General features: G+C 46.6%; 1 protein-coding gene across 1 annotated transcript; it reads left to right on the forward strand.

Annotated features, from left to right (window-relative positions):
• Positions 1–1,528: 1,528 nt before the first annotated feature.
• On the forward strand, positions 1,529–19,684 carry MVB12A (multivesicular body subunit 12A). Its single transcript, XM_053585243.1, has 10 exons — positions 1,529–1,991; positions 2,080–2,178; positions 2,302–2,398; positions 3,579–3,705; positions 4,078–4,197; positions 4,276–4,382; positions 4,592–4,653; positions 4,978–5,034; positions 5,264–5,814; positions 18,797–19,684. Exons 1-9 carry the CDS (start codon positions 1,902–1,904, stop codon positions 5,324–5,326), a joined length of 822 nt encoding a protein of 273 aa, XP_053441218.1. The 5' UTR covers positions 1,529–1,901; the 3' UTR covers positions 5,327–5,814; positions 18,797–19,684.
• The last annotated feature ends 1,381 nt before the right edge of the window (positions 19,685–21,065 follow it).

Below are 21,065 nucleotides of genomic sequence, written 5' to 3' on the forward strand. Positions count from 1 at the left end.
CCTCCCAAGTTGCTGGGACTACAAGCGCCCGCCACAACGCCCGGCTATTTTTTGGTTGCAGTTTGGCTGGGGCTGGGTTTGAACCCATCACCCTCAGTATATGGGGCTGGCGCCTTACCGACTGAGCCACAGGCGCTGCCCAGGATTTTTTTTTTTTTTTTTTTTTTTAGACAGAGTCTCACTTTACCATCTTCAGTAGAGTGCTGTAACGTCACAGCTCATAGCAACCTCCAAATCCTGGGCTTAGGCGATTCTCTTGCCTCAGCCTCCCAAGTAGCTGGGACTACAGACGCCCACCACAACGCCTGGCTATTTTTATTTTTTTTTTTTGTAGAGGCAGAGTCTCACTTTATTGCCCTAGGTAGAGTGCCATAGCATCTCAGCTCACAGCAACCTCAAACTCCCGGGCTTAGGCGATTCCCTTACCTCACCCTCCCAAGTAGTTGGGACTACAGGCACCTGCCACAATGCCCGGCTGTTTTGTTGTTGTTGTTGTTTTTTTTTTTTTTGCGGTTTGGCCGGGGCCGGGTTTGAACCCGCCACCCTCGGTATATGGGGCCGACGCGCTACCCACTGAGCCACAGGCGCCACCCACGCCTGCCTATTTTTTGTTGCAGTTTGCCTGGGGCTGGGTTTGAAGCCTCCACTCTCGGTATATATGGCCGGAGCCCTACCCACTGAGCCACAGGCGCCGCCCACACAGGTGTTTAAATTTAAAAAAAATTGAAGAGTTTTCTCTTACTTTCTGTTTGTTAGTTTATTTTCCTCTCTGTTAGGTAGGTTGTTAGAAAGGCCACCTCGCACAGACATTCTTGCTCTTTCCTCCTCCTTCCCTGGTCCAGATCCCAGGCAGCATAGTCTGTCCCTTTTCTGAACAACAGGTTGGTTCCCAGGTATACTGGACCGACTGCGGATATCTCCTTGGGTCCACAGTCAGTCAATACCACCTTGTTTCCCAGCCTCTTAACCAGCCCAGGGCTGAATGTTGTCGTTCAAAACATGTTACTTTGAGTCAGTGGGAATATGGGGAACTTTAAGAGAAAACCAGTGATATGTTCACCTCTATATATTGATATTGGGTCATCTTTTCTAGGATGTTTATTTTGGACATTAACATTTGAATTTCATATAATTTTCACATGTCACTAAAAAATTATTTTAAAATTTTTTCCCAACCATTTTCAAACGTAAAAACCATTGTTGGCTCACATGTACAAATACAGGTCAGTGAGTCCACCATGTTATTGTAGAAAATTAGAAAATATAGAAGAGTAAATAATATTCCATTCCCTAATTTTCCATATTTTCCCCCTGAAGGGTGTAAAAGCATGTTGGCACACCAAATGCTTTTTTTATATTTCACTTTTAAACATTTATTGTATCTGTGAACAAGACTTCAAATTACATCCAATATTTTCTGGCTCATAATGGTCCATATTTTTCGCAATTTAAATTAATAGCTACATATCCCACAATGATTTTCTTTGGGTGGCTTTCAGTAGCAGGAATTGCGAGGTTTTCAAATTTTTCTCCCAATTATTCCGGGAGACAACGAGCCGTTGATGCCCCAAGGAATTCTGGGAAACGTAGTCCCGGTTTGCAGAGAACCACCTTGGCACTGTGCGGTGTGACATTCCCGGCGGAAGTTGCCGGGCCGTGGGAAAGCTGAGAGACCTTTTTCCGTATATGACGCTCACTGGTGCACGCAGTGGCGCTGACTACACGTACGCACGCTATTGGCCAATAGCTTTTTGGGCACGCGCATAGGCGCTTCCTGGTTTTTTTTTTGTGCTCGCATGGCTTTCTGGGAGTTGTAGTTCCATTTCCTGCGGGAGCGCTGCCGTCGAGAGGCGGCTCAGAGGTCCCAGCCCGTCTGTCGCTTTTGGCGCTCCGCTCGGAGGATGGATCCCGGGCCGGGCACAGACGCGGCACCGCTGGCGGGCCTCGTCTGGTCGTCAGCCTCGGCGCCTCCGCCGCGGGGATTCAGCGCGGTGAGCGGCGTCGGGGGCGGGGGTTCAATGGGGTAGACGCTGCCGCGGCTGAGTAAGAGCCTGGCGGTGACCGGCGTCCTCCCGATAGATCTCTTGCACCGTCGAGGGGGCTCCCGCCAGCTTCGGCAAGAGCTTCGCGCAGAAATCTAGCTACTTCCTGTGCCTTTGTCCTCTGGGCAGCCTGGAGGTAAGGGGCGCTCACCTTAGGGACCACCAAGGTTCGCCAATACTCGTGAACATTCTCATAGACCTGTGCCAGGAGCGCCATCCCTGCTGCTGGGTGACCCTCACTGTGTCCCCCTTTCTCCAGAACCCTCAGGAGAACGTAGTGGCCGATATCCAGATTGTGGTGGACAAGAGCCCCCTCCCGCCGGGCTTCTCCCGGGTCTGCGACCCTCAGGACTCCAGTAAGGCCAGCGTCAAGGACGGGAACTGTCCAGGGCCTTGCAGGGTGGAGAGGGGAGGACAGACGCCAGGCGCCAAGTTATCTGAACTTCAGCTGCCCCCTGCACACGGGGTGATGACAGAGTTGGCTGAGGACGATTATATAAGAGAGCAGGGTAACGTCCCCTGTCCTGAATTAAAATGTGTGATTGGCGGGGCGGGGCGGCGCCTGTGGCTCAAAGGGGTTGGGCACCGGCCCCATATGCCTAAGGTGGCAGGATCAAATCCAGCTCCGGCCAAAAACAAAGTTAAGTGTGATTGGCACAGTCTCTGTCATCCATAGTTCAGTTGATGTGGCCTGTTTTATTACTGTTACTGCCTCCTTACACCCTGGCCAAGCAAAACCACTACGCTGTTCTGTTTCTCATATCTAGGCCTTTGCACACACCATTTCCTCTCCCTGGAATACTCTTTCCTTCCGCTTTGCATAGCTAATTATCCTAATTCAGGTCTCAGCCTTGCCCCTTCCTCACCCCTCCTCTCGTGGTTCACACAGCCCTGGTACAATCCTCCCAGCCATGAATCAAAAAAGGGGTGAATCCTCCCACCCCTTTTGTTTGGCAGTTTTATTTGATCCTGTTATACTCATTGATACTGGAATTGACAAACTTATGTAAAGGGCCAGATAGTAAATATTTTAGTGTTTGCAGACCAGATGGTGTCTGTTACATATTCTCTCTCTTTTTTTTTTTTGTTTTTTGGCTGGGGCCGGGTATATGGGGCCAGCACCCTTCTCCTTTGAGCCACAGGCACTGCCCATATTCTCTTTTTTTTAAAGATGTAAAAACCATTCTTAGCTCATGAGCTGTACCCAAACATACCTTGTGCCGATTTGCCAACTCCTGGATTAGAGGACTGAAGGAAAGGGAAGTTTGAGGCCATGGTGGGCACCCAGGTCTATCTCACAGCCAGCCACTCTGTGAGTGTTCCTTCATGTCAACAAAAATTAGTATCCTCCAGTGTTTTCTAAAAACTGCTTGGAATCCCCTCCTGTGTCTATACCATTTATGATTTAACCATCCCCCTAACACTATCCACGTGGGTCTTAAACAGTGCCCTGACAGGTATCATCCTAGAGCCATCTTTTGGCACTCCCACCACTGTCCGGCTTTCCTATCTTATTCCCCTGCCCCCCACTTCCAGAGGCCTCTGTGTCTAAGAAGAAATGTATGTGTGTGAAGCTGGTACCCCTGGGGGCTGCAGACACAGCTGTGTTTGACGTCCGGCTGAGTGGGAAGACCAAGACAGTGCCTGGATACTTACGAGTGGGGTAGGGCCATTCCCAGCCTCTGATTTTCTTCTCTGCCTTCCCAACTCCCAGTCTTACTCCTTTGTCCCTCAGGAACTCACCTGAGCCCCCCGGTTCCTTCTGCCACCTGTCTGTGCCTCAGATCCTGCATGTAACAGGGATGGGTGTACCCATATTGTAGGGTTGTCATGAGGAGTCAGTGAGTTGGTGTCTAAAGTGTCTAGAGCAGTGATTAGCACCCAGCAATGTTGGTTAGTATGCTGCTTAGGATGCGGGTTGAGATCCTGAAAGAAAAATCCCTCAAAAAACAGAGGTTGCTCCGAGGCCTGGGTCCCATACCTTCCCCAGCTGCTTATTGGGCTGGGATCCTTCTTATCTTCCATACTGTTCCAGGGATATGGGCGGCTTTGCCATCTGGTACAAGAAGGCCAAGGCCCCGAAGCCAGTGCCCAAGCCCCGAGGTCTTAGTCGGGACATGCGGGGGCTTTCCCTGGACCCACCAAGCCAGCCAAGGTGAGCCCTCAGGCACTGGGGTGAGAGTGACCATGGTGGGAGGATAAGGCCTGACTTGGATTGTTCTACCTCCACCAGCAAGGGTGCTGTCCCAGAGAGGACGCTGTCAAGGCTGGGCTCTCGGGCGTCTACCCTGAGAAGGAATGACTCCATCTACGAGGCGTCCAGCCTTTATGGCATCTCAGGTGAGCACAGAATGAAGAAACTGACACATAGAGGTGAGGGGCGTGACTGGCTTAAGAATGCACAGCCAGGATGATGTCCCCTCTCCCCACCCCACCCCCACCTCTGGGTTCTGTGAAGACTGAGAAGAGCCAGGTGAGCTTCTCTAGGTGGATGGGCAAAGCCTCAAGCCCTCTATGCCTCACCTCCTTCCCTGGCATGTTTTTTCCAGCCATGGATGGGGTTCCCTTCACGCTGCACCCCCGATTCGAGGGCAAGAGCTGCAGCCCCTTGGTGAGTCAGGGCCCCCAGGGAGCCTGGTTTTGCTTCTACCATTGTCATTCTAGGTGCCAGGACATTGCTGCATCCAGTGCCATGGCACAGAGGGCCACATGCTGGGTTGGGGATGAGGGGAGGGTGAGACCTCTAGGTGGCAGCTGAAAGTTTTTCAGTCTCAGAATGTGAGGACCAGGAGGGGCAGCCAGATACTAGTAGGCTTTGACAAGAAGTAAGAGGCAAGTATTCCAGGGTGAAGAGGCTTCTTACAGACAAAGTAGTAGCGGGTGTTCCCCAGATGCTGGGATCTGGGCCCAGGACTGACCTACTTCTACCCACCAGACCTTCTCTGCTTTTGGAGACCTGACCATCAAGTCTCTAGCAGACATTGAGGAGGAGGTGGGTGCAGGGCTGGGGGGTGGGTGCATGAGGGTGCTGGGACACTCCCCCGCCAGGTTGTGCCAGTCTTTCCCTGGTCCCCTTTTTCCTTCAGCCACACCTCTTGCCTCCCCAAAGCTGGAGACCTGCTCTGTCCCTAAGTACACACCCACTATTCCTTGGTCACCCTGCCCACAGCCCTCCTGTCACCCCAGATCCTCCCTCATTCTCACTCTTTCCTTCCCCCCAGTACAACTACGGCTTTGTGGTAGAGAAGACTGCTGCTGCTCGTCTGCCCCCCAGTGTCTCCTAGCCCTCTACCATATACCCTGCAGCCTGGCGGTCATCCCACTGCACGCCTATCCACGAACCTCCATATCACAGGACATTTTGGACCTTCAGCCACCACTGCAGCTCTGGAGGTGGGGGTGGGCTGGGGTCTTGGGGTCCGTGCCCCTGGGCCCTGCAGGGCATGGGTTGAGGCTGAATGGAAATCAGTGCCTTCAAGTCATTCATGTCAAAACTCTCTGGTGCCTGGAGATGATACAGGCATCCTCCTCGTAATAAACACTACCCTGTTTGAGTCTGGAGTTATGGTCCTGGCTACAGGTCCTCATCTAGCACATGGAGTTTGAGCAGTGGCAGCTCTTGTACTGAGTGGCTAGGTGAAATCACAGACAGAGGCAGCACTGCTGGGACTCCCATTCTACAGAGTGAGAAACTGAGGCTCAGGGAGTGACTGAGCCGGGATTCTAGATCACAGAGAAGACCCAGTCCCACCCTCCGTTGGGCCTAATGAAGGTAATTAATAGAAACAGCCACTGTTTTATATTGTGGTGACCACTCCCTAGCATCCAATGCACTATTACCTCATTTAGTTTTCTTATAATGCAGTAGAAAGCCTAGCTTTTGTTGCCATGTTACAGATAAGAAAACAGAGGCAGGGGATGCTAAAGTGACAGGTGACAGCTGAGACTTGAACCCAGAACCTGTCTCAGTGATACGACTGTTCTGCACATCCCTGTTTCTCTGTACCATGTGTATAGGAAGGGTACACGATATGTATATTTAGGTATTTTACTTTTTTTTTTTTTTTTTTTTTGAGACAGTCTCACTCTGTTACCTGGGTGGGGCTAAAGTTCAGTGGCATCATCATAGCTCACTACAACCTCCAACTCCTAGGCTAAAACAGTCCTCCTGCCTCAGCCTACCAAGTAGCAGGACTGCAGGCATGCACCACCATGCCCAGCTAATTTTTCTTCTGTATTTTGTACAGACAGGGTCTCATTCTTGCTTAGCCTGGCTTTTTTTTTGTTTGTTTTTGTTTTTGGCCAGGGCTGGGTTTGAACCCGCCACCTCCAGCATATGGGGCCAGCGCCCTACTCTGTTGAGCCACAGGCACTGCCCTTTTTTTTTTTTTTTTTTTGAGACAGAGTCTCACTTTGTTGCCTTCGGTAGAGTGCAGTGGTGTCCAGAGTGATAGGATTATAGGCATAAGTCATCGCATCTGGCCAATTTTACTTTTTCAGAGAGAGAAAGGGAGAAAAGAGAAATGGCACAACACTGAAACAAAGTAGAGGGGAAGTGCTGAATTGAGGGAAAGGGGTTTGGAGTTTTTATGGGGACAAAGGGAAAGAAAAAAATAGTTTCTGCCAGCTGAGAGCAAGAGGCAGCTGTGAAGTGGCTGTGTCTTTCTTTTTTTTCTCTCTTCTCTGTGAGTCTGGCTTTATGTGTATCAGGATTCTTAGAATATAGTCTGGTGGGAGCTGGGGAAGGATTATACTCCATCTATCTTCAGTTCTTTTTTTTTTTTTTTTTCTTTAAGAGACAGTCTCACTTTGTTGCCCCTGGTAGAGTGCTGTGGCATCACAGCTCACAGCAACCTCCAATTCCTGGGCTTAAGCAATTCTCTTGCCTCAGCCTCCTGAGTAGCTGGGACTACAGGCACCCGCCACAACACCTGGCTGTTTTTTGTTGCAGTTTGGCTGGAGCCAGGTTTGAACCTGCCACTCGAGGTATATAGGGCCAGTGCCCTACCCACTGAGCCACAGACGCCACCTCTTTTCAGTTCTTTTTTTTTTTTTTTTTGTAGAGACAGAGTCTCACTGTACCGCCCTCGGGTAGAGTGCCGTGGCGTTACACGGCTCACAGCAACCTCTAACTCTTGGGCTTACGCGATTTTCTTGCCTCAGCCTCCCGACTTTTCAGTTCTTTTAAGTGCTATGAAAACAAATTCTTTTTTTTTTTTTTGAGACAGAGTCTCACCATGTCGCCCTCGGTAGAGTGCTGTGGCATCACAACTCACAGCAACCTCAAACTCTTGGGCTTAAATGATTCTCTTGCTTCAGCCTCTCAAGCAGCTGGAACTACAGGTGCCTGCCACCAACGCCTGGCTATTTTTTGGTTGTAGTTGTTGTTTGGCAGGCCTGGGCTGGATTCGAACCCACCAGCTCTGGTGCATGTGGCTGGTGCCCTACTGGCTGAGCTATAGGCGCTGAGCCAAAAAGTTATTTTTGTTGTTGTTGCAGATGTCATTGTTTTAGGTGGCCAGGGCTAGGTTTGAACCGGTGTATGTGGCTGGTGCCATAACCATTGTGTACAGGCACTGAAAACAAATTCTTAAAGCCACAGGTAGTTATTTAAAGGGGTAGTTATGTCCTATGACTTTTCTCTTTTTTCTGTTGGTTTATTTTTCTGTTAGACAATTTATTAGCAATATTGTCCTTTCATCAATTAAAGAAAAAATTGAATTAAATCAATCATCAATTAAAGAAGAAAGCTTTTAGAGAATCAAGGTTAATTTTACTCAGAATCCAGTGAGGATTGCAGCACTAGAGGAATTTTCCAGAGAGTTTCTGTTAGTCTGTTCCAAAGCCATGTTTCAGCCTACAGCTTATATACAGGTGATGGAGGTCCTCTATGTGCTCAGAAAGTCCATGTAAGCAAAATCTTATCGATGTTTGGGTGCAAGAGTACATCTTGTAGATTATGGAGGGATTATCATGAAACCTACCAGACATTGTGCGGGAGGTGAGGGTTTATCTTTTGTAAAATGCAGTGATTCAGGCAAGAGATGGAACCTGTGCTGTATTCTGCTTGGTGTCTTCAAGGCATTGTTTTGGGGGCCTGTGCTCATGGTTTGTGAAGTTAAGCTACCAAGCAGAATGAGGAAGCATGGCATTTTCTTCTTCTTCTTCTTCTTCTTTTTTTTTTTTTGCAGTTTCTGGCTGGGGCTGGGCTTGAACCCACCACCTCTGGCATATGGGGCCAGCACCCTACTCCTTTGAGCCACAGGTGCTGCCCAAAGCATGGCATTTTCAAGGCAAGGAACCACTGTGTGGCTGGCCAGCAGCAGATTTTTGCTACTTTGTAGCAAAAGTAGGGGAAGGACTCAGCAGGGTCTCACACTGCCAGTGAAATGCCCTGGCCCAAAAATGCCTTATGAAAGTTATGCTCAGAGCACATTGGCCAGAACAGGTCACATGGGGCCCTGAGAGGAGGTACCACCCACCCAGGAACCTATATCCAACACCACCTCACTGGGGGTGGAAGTATTCTGAGGGAGGGGATCATGTGCCAAGGGTGTCGAGAGTGGGGACATGGCCCTGTCCTCTGGGTCTGAGGGACGTTAAAAGAAAAATATTGTTCTTCCAATTGTTAAAATGGTAAACAAGACTTATATAAAAACTAACTGTAATGGGAGTGAAACTGACTCAACTCTGAGTATAGCAAGAAGGGGGGATTTATTTTATTTATTTATTTTTTATTGTTGGGGATTCATTGAGGGTACAAGAAACCAGGTTACACTGATTGCATTTGTTAGGTAAAGTCCCTCTTACAATCGTGTCTTGCCCCGAAAAGGTGTGGCACACACCAAGGCCCCACCCACCTCCCTCCTTCCCTTTCTCTGCTCTTCCTTTCCCCACCCCTCCCTCCTTTCTCTCTCTGCTCTCCCTTTCCCACACCCCACCATGTCCTTAATTGTTCTCATATCAAAATTGAGTACATAGGATTCATGCTTCTCCATTCTTGTGATGCTTTATTAAGAATAATGTCTTCCACTTCCATCCAGGTTAATACAAAGGATGTAAAGTCTCCATTTTTTTTAAATGGCTGAATAGTATTCCATGGTATACATATACCACAGCTTGTTAATCCATTCCAGGCTTGGTGGGCATTTAGGCTGTTTCCACATTTTGGTGATTGTAAATTGAGCTGCAATAAACAGTCTAGTGCAAGTGTCCTTATGATAAAAGGATTTTTTTCCTTCTGGGTAGATGCCCAGTAATGGGATTGCAGGATCAATCTAGTTTGAGTTCTTTGAGGTTTCTCCATACTTCCTTCCAAAAAGGTTGATTTAGTTTGCAGTCCCACCAGCAGTGTAAAAGTGTTCCCTTTTCTCCACATCCATGCCAGCATCTGCAGTTTTGAGATTTTTGTGATGCGGGCCATACTTGCTGGGGTTAGATGGTATCTCAGGGTGGTTTTGATTTGCATTTCTCTAACAAATAGGGATGATTTGCATTTTTTCATGTTTGTTAGCCTTTTGTCTGTCTTCTTTAGAGAAGGTTCTATTCATGTCTCTTGCCCATTGATATATGGGATTGTTGGCTTTTTTCATGTGGATTAATTTGAGTTCTCTATAGATCCTAGTTATCAAGCTTTTGGCTGATTCAAAATATGCAAATATCCTTTCCCATTGTGTAGGTTGTCTATTTGCTTTGGTTGTTGTCTCCTTAGCTGTACAGAAGCTTTTCAGTTTGATGAAGTCCCATTTGTTTATTTTTGTTGTTATTGCAATTGCCACAGCAGTCTCCTTCATGAAGTCTTTCTCCAGGCTGATATCCTCCAGTGATTCTCCTGTGCTTTCTTTGAGGATTTTTATTGTTTCATGCCTTAAATTTAAGCCCTTTATGCATCTTGAATCAATTTTTGTGAGTGGGGAAAGGTGTGGGTCCAGTTTCAGTTTTTTACATGGGGATATCCAGTTCTCCCAGCACCATTTATTGAATAGGGAGTCTTTCCCCCAAGGTATGATTTTGTTAGGTTTATCGAAGATTAGGTGGTTGTGAGATGTTAGTTTCATTTCCTCGTTTTCTATTCAATTCCAAATGTCTATGTCTCTATTTTTGTGCCAGTACCATGCTGTCTTGACCACTATGGCTTTGTAGTACAGCCTAAAATCTGGTATGGTGATGCCCCCGGCTTTTTTTTTTTTTGTAGAGACAGAGTCTCACTTTATGGCCCTTGGTAGAGTGCCGTGGCATCACACAGCTCACAGCAACCTCCAACTCCTGGGCTTCAGCGATTCTCTTGCCTCAGCCTCCCGAGTAGCTGGGACTACAGGCGCCCGCCACAACACCCGGCTATTTTTTGGTTGCAGTTTGGCCGGGGCCGGGTTTGAACCCGCCACCCTCGGTATATGGGGCCGGCGCCTTACCGACTGAGCCACAGGCGCTGCCCGAGCTTTGTTTTTATTACCAAGAACTGCCTTAGCTATATGGGTTTTTTTCTGGTTTCATACAAAATGCAGAATCATTTTTTCCAAATCTTGAAAGTACGATGTTGGTATTTTAATAGGAATGGCATTGAATAGGTAGATTGCTTTGGGAAGTGTAGACATTTTAACAATGTTGATTCTTCCCAGCCATGAGCATGGTGTGTTCTTCCATTTGTTAATATCCTCTGCTATTTCCTTTCTTAGGTTTTCATAATATTCTTTATAGAGGTCCTTCACCTCCTGTGTTAGGTATATTCCTAGGTATTTCATTTTCATTGAAGCTATGGTAAAGGGAGTTGTGTCCTTAATTAGCCTTTCATCTTGACTGTTATTGGCGTATACAAAGGCAACTGATTTGTAGACGTTGATTTTATATCCTGAGACATTACCGTATTTTTTTTATGATTTCCAGGAGTCTTGTGGTTGCGTCTTTGGGGCTCTCTAAGTATAAGATCATGTCATCGGCAAAGAGGGAGAGTTTGACCTCCTCTGTTCCTATTTGGATTCCCTTTATTTCCTTCTCTCGCCTAATTGTATTGGCTAGAACGTCCAGCACTACGTTGAATAGTAAAGGTGACAGAGGACATCCTTGTCTGGTTCCAGTTCTAAGAGGAAAAGCTTTCAGTTTTACTCCATTCAATAAAATATTAGCTGTGGGTTTGTCATAGATAGCTTCAATCTGTTTCAGAAATGTTCCCCCTATGCCTATACTCTTCAGTGTTCTAATTAGAAAAGGATGCTGGATTTTATCGAATGCTTTTTCTGCATCTATTGAGAGGATCATATGGTCTTTATTTTTGCTTCTGTTAATATGGTGGATAACGTTTATGGACTTGTGTATGTTAAACCAGCCTTGCATCCCTGGGATGAAAACTACTTGATCATGATGTATGACTTTTTTGATGATAAGCTGTAATCTATTGGCTAGGATTTTGTTGAGAATTTTTGCGTCTATATTCATGAGTGAAATTGGTCTGAAATTCTCCTTTTTAGTTGGCTTTTCCTGGTTTTGGTTTCAGGGTGATGTTTGCTTCATAGAACATGTTGGGGAAGATTCCTTCCTCCTCAATTTTTTGGAATAATTTCTGCAGTACGGGAATAAGCTCTTCCTTGAAGGTTTGATAGAATTCTGGTGTGAAGCCATCTGGACCAGGGCATTTTTTTTGTTGGAAGCTTTTTCATTGTTTCTTTAATCTCACTGCATGAAATTGGTCTGTTCAGAAGCTCTATTTCTTCCTCCATTTCCTTCACATTGTCAAATTTCTGGGATAGAGTTTCTGGTAGTATTCAGAGATGATCTCTTGTATCTCTGTGGGATCAGTTGTTATTTCCCCTTCATCATTTCTGATTGAGGTTACTAGAGATTTTACTTTTCTATTTCTAGTTAGTCTGGCCAAAGGTTTATCTATTTTATTTATTTTTTCAAAAAACCAACTCCTTGTTTCATTAATTTTCTGAATGATTCTTTTGTTTTCAATTTCATTGATCTCTGATTTACTTTTGGATATTTCTTTTCTTCTACTGGGTTTAGGCTTAAATTGTTCTTCTTTTTCCAATTCCATAAGATGGCTTGTGAGTTCGTTGATGCGCTCTTTTTCTGTTTTTCGAATGTAGGCATCTAAAGTGATAAATTTTCCTCTCAAAACTGCTTTTGCAGTATCCCACAAGTTTTGGTAGCTTGTGTTGTCATTGTTGTTATGCTCAAGGAAGTTAATGATTTCCTCTTTAATTTCTTCCTGCACCCATCTGTCATTCAACAGAAGGTTGTTTAATTTCCATGCCTTTATGTGGGGTTGAACGTTTTTGTTGGAGTTGAGTTCCACCTTTAGTGCCTTGTGGTCTGAGAAGATGCAAGGTAAAATTTCAATTCTTTTGATTCTGTTGAGGTTTTTTTTGTGTCCTAGAATGTGATCAATTTTGGAGACTGTTCCATGGGGCGATGAGAAGAATGTATATTCTTTATCTTTGGGATGGAGTATTCTATATGCATCTATCAAGCACCCTGGTTCTAGGGTCCCATTTAAGTCCCTTATATCTTTGTTTAATTTCTGTTTAGAGGATCTGTCCACCTCTGTAAGAGGAGTGTTAAAGTGGTATTATAGGATATCATATTGCTCAGAATGAGTAAGGTCTGTTTCAAAAATCTGGGAGCATTTAAATTGGGTGCATAAATATTTAGAATTGAAACATCTTGTTGTATTTTTCCCTTGACCAATATAAAGTGGCCATCTTTGTCTTTTTTGACTTTAGTTGCTTTAAATCCACATGTATCTGAATATAAGATTGCAACTCCTCTTTTCTTCTGAATTCCGTTTGCCTGAAAAATTGTCTTCCAACCTTAACTCAGAGTTTTAATTTGTCTTTTGAAGCCAGGTGTGTTTCCTGCAGACAGCAAATGGATGGCTTGTGTTTTTTAATCCAGTCAGCCAATCTATTCCTCTTCAGTGGGGAAGTCAAGCCATTTATTGAGATAATTGTTAAGTATGGTAGTGTTCTATTCATCTTGTTTCGTGAGAGTCCATTGCTCAGTTTTATCTTTTGCATCAGTGTGGAAGCTAGGTTCTGCCCCTGTAGGTCAACTGGCGCTTACTCCTGGCAGCTTGCAGAATCTTTTCTTTTGTCTTGACTTTGGACAGGTTCATCACAATGTGTCTTGGAGAAGCTCGGTTAGAGTTGAGGCGACCTGGGGTCCGATATCCCTCTGAAAGCAGTGTGTCAGAATCTTTGGTGATATTTGGGAAATTTTCATTTATAATATTCTCTAGTATGGCTTCCATTCCCCTGGGGCATTCTTCTTCCCCTTCTGGGATACCTATCACTCGTATGTTGGAACGCTTCATAAAGTCCCATAATTCTGTCAGTGAACGTTCTGCTTTCTCTCTCTTCTTTCCTGCTTCTTTAACTATCTGAGTTATCTCAAGGGCTTTGTCCTCTACCTCTGAGATTCTTTCTTCTGCATGATCTAATCTGTTGTTGATACTTTCTATTGCCTCTTTAAGTTCCCTAATTGACTGCTTCAGTTCCTTCAGCTCTGCTATATCCTTTCTATATTCTTCATATTGTTCATCTCTTATTTGATTCTGTTTTTGGATTTCCTTTTGATTATTTTCCACTTCATCAGCAGTTTCCTTCATTGTTGCCATCATTTCCTTCATTGTTTTCATCATCTATATTCTAAATTCCCTTTCCATCATTTCTAACATTTCTTTATAGGTGGAATCCTCTGCAGTAGCTACCTCACGGTCTCTTGGAGGGGTTCCTCTGGACTGGTTTTTCATGTTGCCAGGATTTTTCTGCTGATTCTTTCTCATGAGTGATTTCTTTTATCTGTTTCCTTGCCCTAATTTTCCTTCCACTTCCTCTTGCTCTGTAAGTTGCCATGCCTCTGGACCAGGTTTTCGAAGAGTCAGCTGCCGGTGGGATTAGACCGAATGAACACACGCAACCACTTGCCAGTTTTACACTGCTATTGTCCTCCTCCTGGGGTCCAGAAGTCTCTCACTGACTCCCTGTGTCCTCAAAGGGATGTTTATGGGCCTGGTCTCTAACTCTTGAGCTCAAGCAATCCACCCACCTTGGCCTCCCAGAGTGCTGTGAAGGGGTGATTTATAACTAAGGAGCCGAATGAGGGAGCGATTTTCCATCAAGGGTAGCAGCAGTCTGGGGCTGGTGGTTCACAGTGTAATCCCAACAATTTGTAAGGCTGAGGCAGCAGGATCACTTGATCCCAGGAGTCTGAGGCTCAGGGAGTTATGATCATACCACTGCACTCCAGCCCGGGCAGCACAGTGAGATCCTGTCTCTGAATAGATAAGTAGGTAGACAGGTAGATGTGGGAGTTTTGCTAAACTGACATAACAGGATTCTTGCTGAGGGCAGGCCAGAATGATCAGGTATCAAAGATGAGAGATTGTCCCTAAACTGACTTAGCAAGATTCTTGCTAAGAGTAAGGGAGGCAGGTCAAAGATTGGACAGGGACCAAGTTCGAGGCCCACTTGAGAAGAGAACTCAGAGGAGCTTGATCCCAGTTTGGTCAAGGAGAGAGTCTTTGGAGGTTGTAGGAGACCTGGCATGGCCTTAGAATCTGAGTGGTGACAGAGTGAGCTGCCCTGGAGGAATAGGTATGAGGAGACAGAGAAAAATGTACCCACTTTCCCAAACCCTTTGGCTGCTTTGGGAAAACTAGGTCTCTGGGGCTAAGGCATCTGCCTGCATCTCCCTGATTCAGGCCAGCCAGCACCTGCCAGGTCCCACCCAGGCTGTTCTGGCGCCGCCACAGAATCTGATCTGGCCAGGAAGCAAAGAGCCATTTGTTCTCTCTGCTCACCTCCCCAGCTGCCCCGAAACCAGCCCCAGATCAGTTTTCAGGGCACCTGTGGGTGAGCAGGGACCTCAGGATGACCTGAGTCTCAAGTCTGACTGGATCAGCTGTCACTGATCAGAGGACACTCACTCTGCAAAATCCCCACCATCTGAGCCTGCTTGCCTGTAGACAGTCCCATGCATGGACTAGAGGGTCCCAGTGGACCCCTTCCCGCTGACTCCTGACTTGGGCCACGTTGATTCTAATAGTTCCAGGCTGAACTTATGTCATCTTGGGCTGCAGCAGAGGGAACCCAGGCCTCTGGTAACCACAGCGTTCAGTCCAGAAAGCATGCCCATCCTATCCTTTTTCTTGCTTCCAGATGCTGAGAGCAAGACACCACAAAGGCCTGAGTACCTAGAGTGGCATAAGTATAAGCTGGCTGACTGATGTGACTCCTGGTGGCCTCTGTCAGTAGCAAACTTCACTATGTTGTGAAATATTGCAGAGCCCAGCTGTGGCCACTACTTTCTTCCACCTTCTGGTGCTGAGCAGTTTTTCCCAAAGCTACCTGACTTTGACCTCATCATTAGTTCTGCCTGTTCTTGAACTTGATATCAATGCAACCCCCAAAGAGGTCCTCTTCTGTGTCTGGCTTATTTTGTTCAATATTATGTCAGTGACATTCATCTGCAGTGTTACCTGTATTAGTAATTCCACCCACGTGTTGATGGACATTTGGGTTGTTCTACTGTTGGCCACTGAGTGAAACTTCCCTGAGCATTCCTTTGTGTCTTTCAATGAATGCACATTCATTCCAGTTGTCTAAGTACCTCAGTGGAAATGCTGGGTGGTAGAGACAGCCTATGTTCATTCAACTTTAGCTGATACAGCCATGTGGTTTACCAATTTACCCTTTGATGTACAGTAAATGTCTCTGTCTTGGCCAACAATTGATATTGTCAATTTTGTTTTTTTTTGTAGAGACAGAGTCTCACTTTATGGCCCTCGGTAAAGTGCTGTAGCATCACAGCTCACAGCAACCTCCAACTCTTGGGCTTAAGCGATTCTCTTGCTTCAGCCTCCCAAGTAGCTGGGACTACAGGTGCCTGCCACACGCCCGGCTGTTTTTTAGTTGCAGTTCAGCCGGGGCTGGGTTTGAAGCCGCCACCCTCGGTATACGGGGCCGGTGCCTTACCGATTGAGCCACAGGCGCCTCCCTATTTTGAACTTTTTTATTTATTTTTATTTATTTATTTTTTTTGTAGAGACAGAGTCTCACTGTACTGCCCTCGGGTACAGTGCCGTGGCGTCACACGGCTCACAATAACCTCTAACTCTGGCTTACGCCATTCTCTTGCCTCAGCCTCCCGAGCAGCTGGGACTACAGGCGCCTGCCACAATGCCCGGCTATTTTTTTGTTGCAGTTTGGCCGGGGCTGGGTTTGAACCCACCACCCTTGGCATATGGGGCCGGCGCCTACTCACTGAGCCACAGGCTCCGCCCTATTTTGAACTTTTTTAAAAGAGGGTCTCAAAAGAGAGAGAGAGAGTGTGTCTGTTGCCTAGGCTAGAGAGTGCAGAGTCAAAATCATAGCTTACTGCCACCTCAAACTCCTGAGGTCAAGTGATCTTCCAGCTTCAGACTAGGAGTTGGGACTATGGGCACATGCCATCACACCTAGATAATTATTTAAAACTTTTTTTAATTTAGAGATGGAGTCTTGCTATGTTGCTCAGGCTGGTCTAGTCTAGAACTCCTGGCCTCAAGTGATCCACATGCCTCAGCTTCCCAAAGTGCTGGGATTTTAGGCATGAGCCACCTCAGAGACCCAGATTTTTTTGTTGTTGTTGTTGTTTTTGTAGAGACAGAGTCTCACTTTATGGCCCTCGGTGGAGTGCCATGGCATCACACAGCTCACAGCAACCTCCAACTCCTGGGCTTAAGTGATTCTCTTGCCTGAGCCTCCCGAGTAGCTGGGACTACAGGCGCCCGCCACAACGCCCAGCTATTTTTTGGTTGCAGTTTGGCCGGGGCCGGGTTTGAACCCGCCACCCTTGGTATATGGGGCCGGCGCCTTAACGACTGAGCCACAGGCGCCGCCCGAGACCCAGATTTTGAATTTCTTAGCCATTGTGTACGCTCTTGTGAGCTCAGAAATCTGAACTGGAGAAAGGTGTTCCTGCTGTATATACATTTCTCATCTTGCTTATCCACTTGCCTGGCCTTTTTGTTTGTTATGGGGAAGACTCTGAGGAGAATTTGCAAGACATTAGGTATCTTCTAAGATCGTCCCTAATAGTCCTTGCCTTCTGGCATGTGCAATCTCCTCCCCTTGAGTATATGCTGGACCTAGTAATCCCCTTCTAATCTATAGAATACAGTAAGTGATGGCATGTACCTTGCTTCCAGGTTTAGTGGCTTTGATGAAGCAAGCTGACCAGGTGTCACAGAACTAAGGATGGTCTCTAGCCAGCAGTCAGTAAGGAACCAAAGCCCCAAGCTCAACAGCCTGCAAGGAACTGAATCCCTTCAACACCATGGAGTGAGCGTGAAAGCTGATCCTATCCTGGTTAAATCTTAATTGCTGTGGCTCAGTTGGTAAGGCGCCGGCCCCATATACCGAGGGGGGCCAAACTGCAACCAAAAAATAGTCGGGCGTTGTGGCGGGTGCCTGTAGTCTCAGCTACTCGGGAGGCTGAGGCAAGAGAATCGCTTAAGCCCAAGAGCTGGAGGTTGCTGTGAGCTGTGTGAGGCCATGGCACTCTACCGAAGGCCATAAAGTGAGACTCTTAATTGCAGCTCTGTTGAGAGACCCTGAAGGAAAGGACCCTGTTGAGCTGGGCTCAGATTCCAGGGCCACAGAAACGGAGAGAATAGAAGTGAGTTATTTTAAGCTGCTAAGTTGGGGGCATTCATTATGCAGCAATCGCTAACTGATACAAATGAAAAAGACACAGAAGTCAGGGAAAGAAAATATCCCTGGTTATCTGGAAGCATTTGTTTGGATCTTGATCCTTTTGTCTTAATAAACACACTTTTTTTTTTTTTTTTGCAGTTTTTGCCCAGGGCTGGGTTTGAACCCACCACCTCCATTATATGGGGCCGAAGCCCTATTCCTTTGAGCCACAGGCACAGCCCCACCTCCTTTTTTTTAAATAAAGACAGCAACCTCCAACTCCTGGGCTTAGGCAATTCTCTTGCCTTAGCCTCCGAGTAGCTAGGACTATAGGCGCCTTCCAAAATTCCTGGCTATTTTTTGTTGCAGTTTGGCTGGGGCTGGGTTTGAACCCGCCACCCTCTGTACATGGGGCTGGCACCCTACCCACTGAGCGACAGGTGATGCCCAATAAACACACTTTTGCATGTCTGAACCATAACATTCAATTTTACCACACCTAGAATCATGTTGAAAATAAAGAGCTTTCCAAAGTTCTTATTTCACCTAAAATATATTATTTAGAAATATTTCTTTCCCCCAAGTGTACCTAAACTATCGCAAGCTCCCCCCGTCCCACAGTGTTTTCTGTCCACTGACCACCTATAAAGTGGCTGGTGGAGAAAAAAATGCCAGGACTTCTTCCAACTTTTATATGAGCTCCAAAAATTCTGGCCTAAAAGCTGTTAATAAAATGCTTGCTGGGAAAAATGAGCCCCTTTGGGGCTCATTAGTCTTCCTCAAGGTGACACTTGGCTGCTACTCAAAATGTCACCAGCACAGATTCTATTCTATTCTACCATTTTCACATTTTATGTATAGTAGAGATCTAGGTTGCTGTATGGAGGGGACAATACAGGCAATTCTGGAAGATGATGCCTATGTGGGTTGAGCCGTGGGCATCCATAAATCAATAGCTCCTCTTAACCTCTGTTAGTGTGATGACATGCTCTCAATTCCCCATTTATGCCTGTTGTTGCAAAGATGCAACACACCAGGAATGGATGCTATTTGTGCTACCTTCTCCAGTTCCTCCTTCAGATTCATCTCCACATGGTGAAGATTGTTCATAGCAGATGCCTGTGACTCTGCCTGGGGCCTCCTGGGGTCCCAGGACTGTGTCCCATTTGTGCACTGGGAAGGCCAGAAGTTGGAGCAGTCACCGCCTAAGGAAGCAGCTCTCAGATAATGCCTGATTACAGCTGGAGGATAAACATCCCATGGCCCTTCAGGTGGGAGTACTCTGCAGTACGTGCACCAGCCATCTTCCTCAGGTCTGTAGCTGCAGGAGCCCTGATTGCCCACAGTGCTGTCTGTTCATTGGCGCTCCCTGCAGGGTTCAGCGGTTTCCTGCAATCACAGATAAACCTTATCCCCATCTTTGATTGGATTGCAACATCTTTGATTGACATTGTCTGCACCCTAAGGAGGTCCCCAACCCCTGACCGAGCACCTGTACAGCGGACCTGTACTGCAGACCTGGACCGCAGGCTTAGGCCGCAGAGCAGGAGATGAGGAGCAGGCCAGCGAGGGAAGATTCATTTGTTTTTATAGCCGCTACCTGTCACATCACCACTTGAGTTCAGGGGCATTAGATTTCAATAGGAGCAGGAACCCTACTGTAAACTGCACATGAGAGGGATCTAGGCTGTTCTCCTTATCTAATGCCTGGTGATCTGAGGCAGAGCTGATGTGGTGATGCTAGCACTGGGGAGTGGCTGCAGATATCCTTAGCAGAGAGGTCTGACTACAAAGAGACCATAAGAAATTAATTGCTTGCACACTTATTAAAACTATTGTTGGGGGAGGCCCCCAACCCTTGGTATGTGGATAAATTGTCTTCCGTGAAACCTCTTCGTGGTGCCAAAAAGTTGGGAACCACTGCGTGGAAACATGCCAGGATGCTGACAGTTGCTTGCATTTGCAAGGCCTGTGGAATTAATGGAGACATTGATTGTCTTTCTGATTAGGTCCTTGAGGTTGTTATTTGGTTGGGTGCAGGACGTTACCCCCATTTATAAAGAAGAAAACCGAGGTACAAACTGCTATACTGTCTGTGAGGCAGATGTGTCCCAGTCCTGGAAGTCTCTACACGCAGCATGCCAAGCCCTGGTCAGGTGCTTCTGAGACCTGAGTATTTGGCTGCAGCCCGAGGGTCAAGCTCACTTCTGCACTCCTGATTCTGGCAGAGATAGGGAGACCTGGCCAGTCTCCTTTGTTTCCCTCCCAGAGCGATGCAGCCTTGAGGGCAGGTTTCAGCTGGGGCTGCATGTGGTGGTGCTGTCAGCTGGCCTCCTAAGTTGGAACCCTACAGAGTTCTAGCTCTAAAGAGGATGAGCAGGAACCAGCCTAGGGTGAGACTGGTGGGCTGCCAGGGTGCAAGATTTAAGGAGGCATCACTTCTTGCTCAGGGCCCCACCATGATGCAGGAGGCTGACAGCCTTGTTAAATGTTTTTGTTTGTTTGTTTGAGGTAAAGTTCACACAACAAAGAATTAACTATTTTATTTTATTATTATTATTTTATTATTTTTTCAGACAGAGTCTCATTCTGTCACCCTGGGTAGAATGCTGTGGCATCATAGCTCAAGCAACCTCAAACTCCTTGGCTCAAGTGATCTTCCTACCTCAGCCTCCTGAGTAGCTAGGACTACAGGTGCCTGCCACAGTGCCCGGCTAGTTTTTCTATTTTGTTTTTATAGCCGCTACCTGTCACATCACCACTTGAGTTCAGGGGCATTAGATTCCAATAGGAGCAGGAACCCTATTGTAAACTGCACATGAGAGGGATCTAGGCTGTTCTCGAACAGCAGAAATGGTGTCTTGCTCTTGTTCAGGCTTGTCTCGAACTCATGAGCTCAAGCAATACTCCTGCCTAGGCCTCTCAGAATGTTGGGATTACAGGCTTGGGTCACTGTGCCCAGCTCAGAATGAATCATTTTAAAGTGAACAATTCAGGCATTTAGTACATTCACAATGTTGTGCAACAATTACCTCTATCTAATTCCAAAGCATTTGCAATACCTCAAAAGGAGAACTGTCCCCATGAGCAGTAATCCCCAGTCCCGTCCCCCAACCCCCTGGCAACCACCAATCTGCTTTCTGTCTGTATGGATTTGCCTGTTCTGGATGTATCGTATCAGTGGAATCATGCAATATTTGCCCTTTTCAGTATAACTTCTTTCACTCAGCATCACGTTTTTGAGGTCCATCACCACTGTGGTACATTCCTCTATATAAAGCTAAGTAACATTCCATTGTATGGATAGACCACATTTTGTTTATTGATTCATTCATTGACAGACATTTAG

Source organism: Nycticebus coucang, chromosome 3, assembly GCF_027406575.1.
Source record: "Nycticebus coucang isolate mNycCou1 chromosome 3, mNycCou1.pri, whole genome shotgun sequence".
NCBI lineage: Eukaryota > Metazoa > Chordata > Mammalia > Primates > Lorisidae > Nycticebus > Nycticebus coucang.

What these genes read in the sequence shown, in the direction of transcription:
- MVB12A (XM_053585243.1), top strand. Translation starts at nt 1,902, where the DNA reads ATGGATCCCGGGCCGGGCACAGACGCGGCACCGCTGGCGGGCCTCGTC. An exon ending in GTCCTCTGGGCAGCCTGGAG is followed by an intron (nt 2,179 to 2,301) that starts GTAAGGGGCGCT and finishes CCCTTTCTCCAG; the next exon opens with AACCCTCAGGAGAACGTAGT. An exon ending in CAGCCTTTATGGCATCTCAG is followed by an intron (nt 4,383 to 4,591) that starts GTGAGCACAGAA and finishes TGTTTTTTCCAG; the next exon opens with CCATGGATGGGGTTCCCTTC.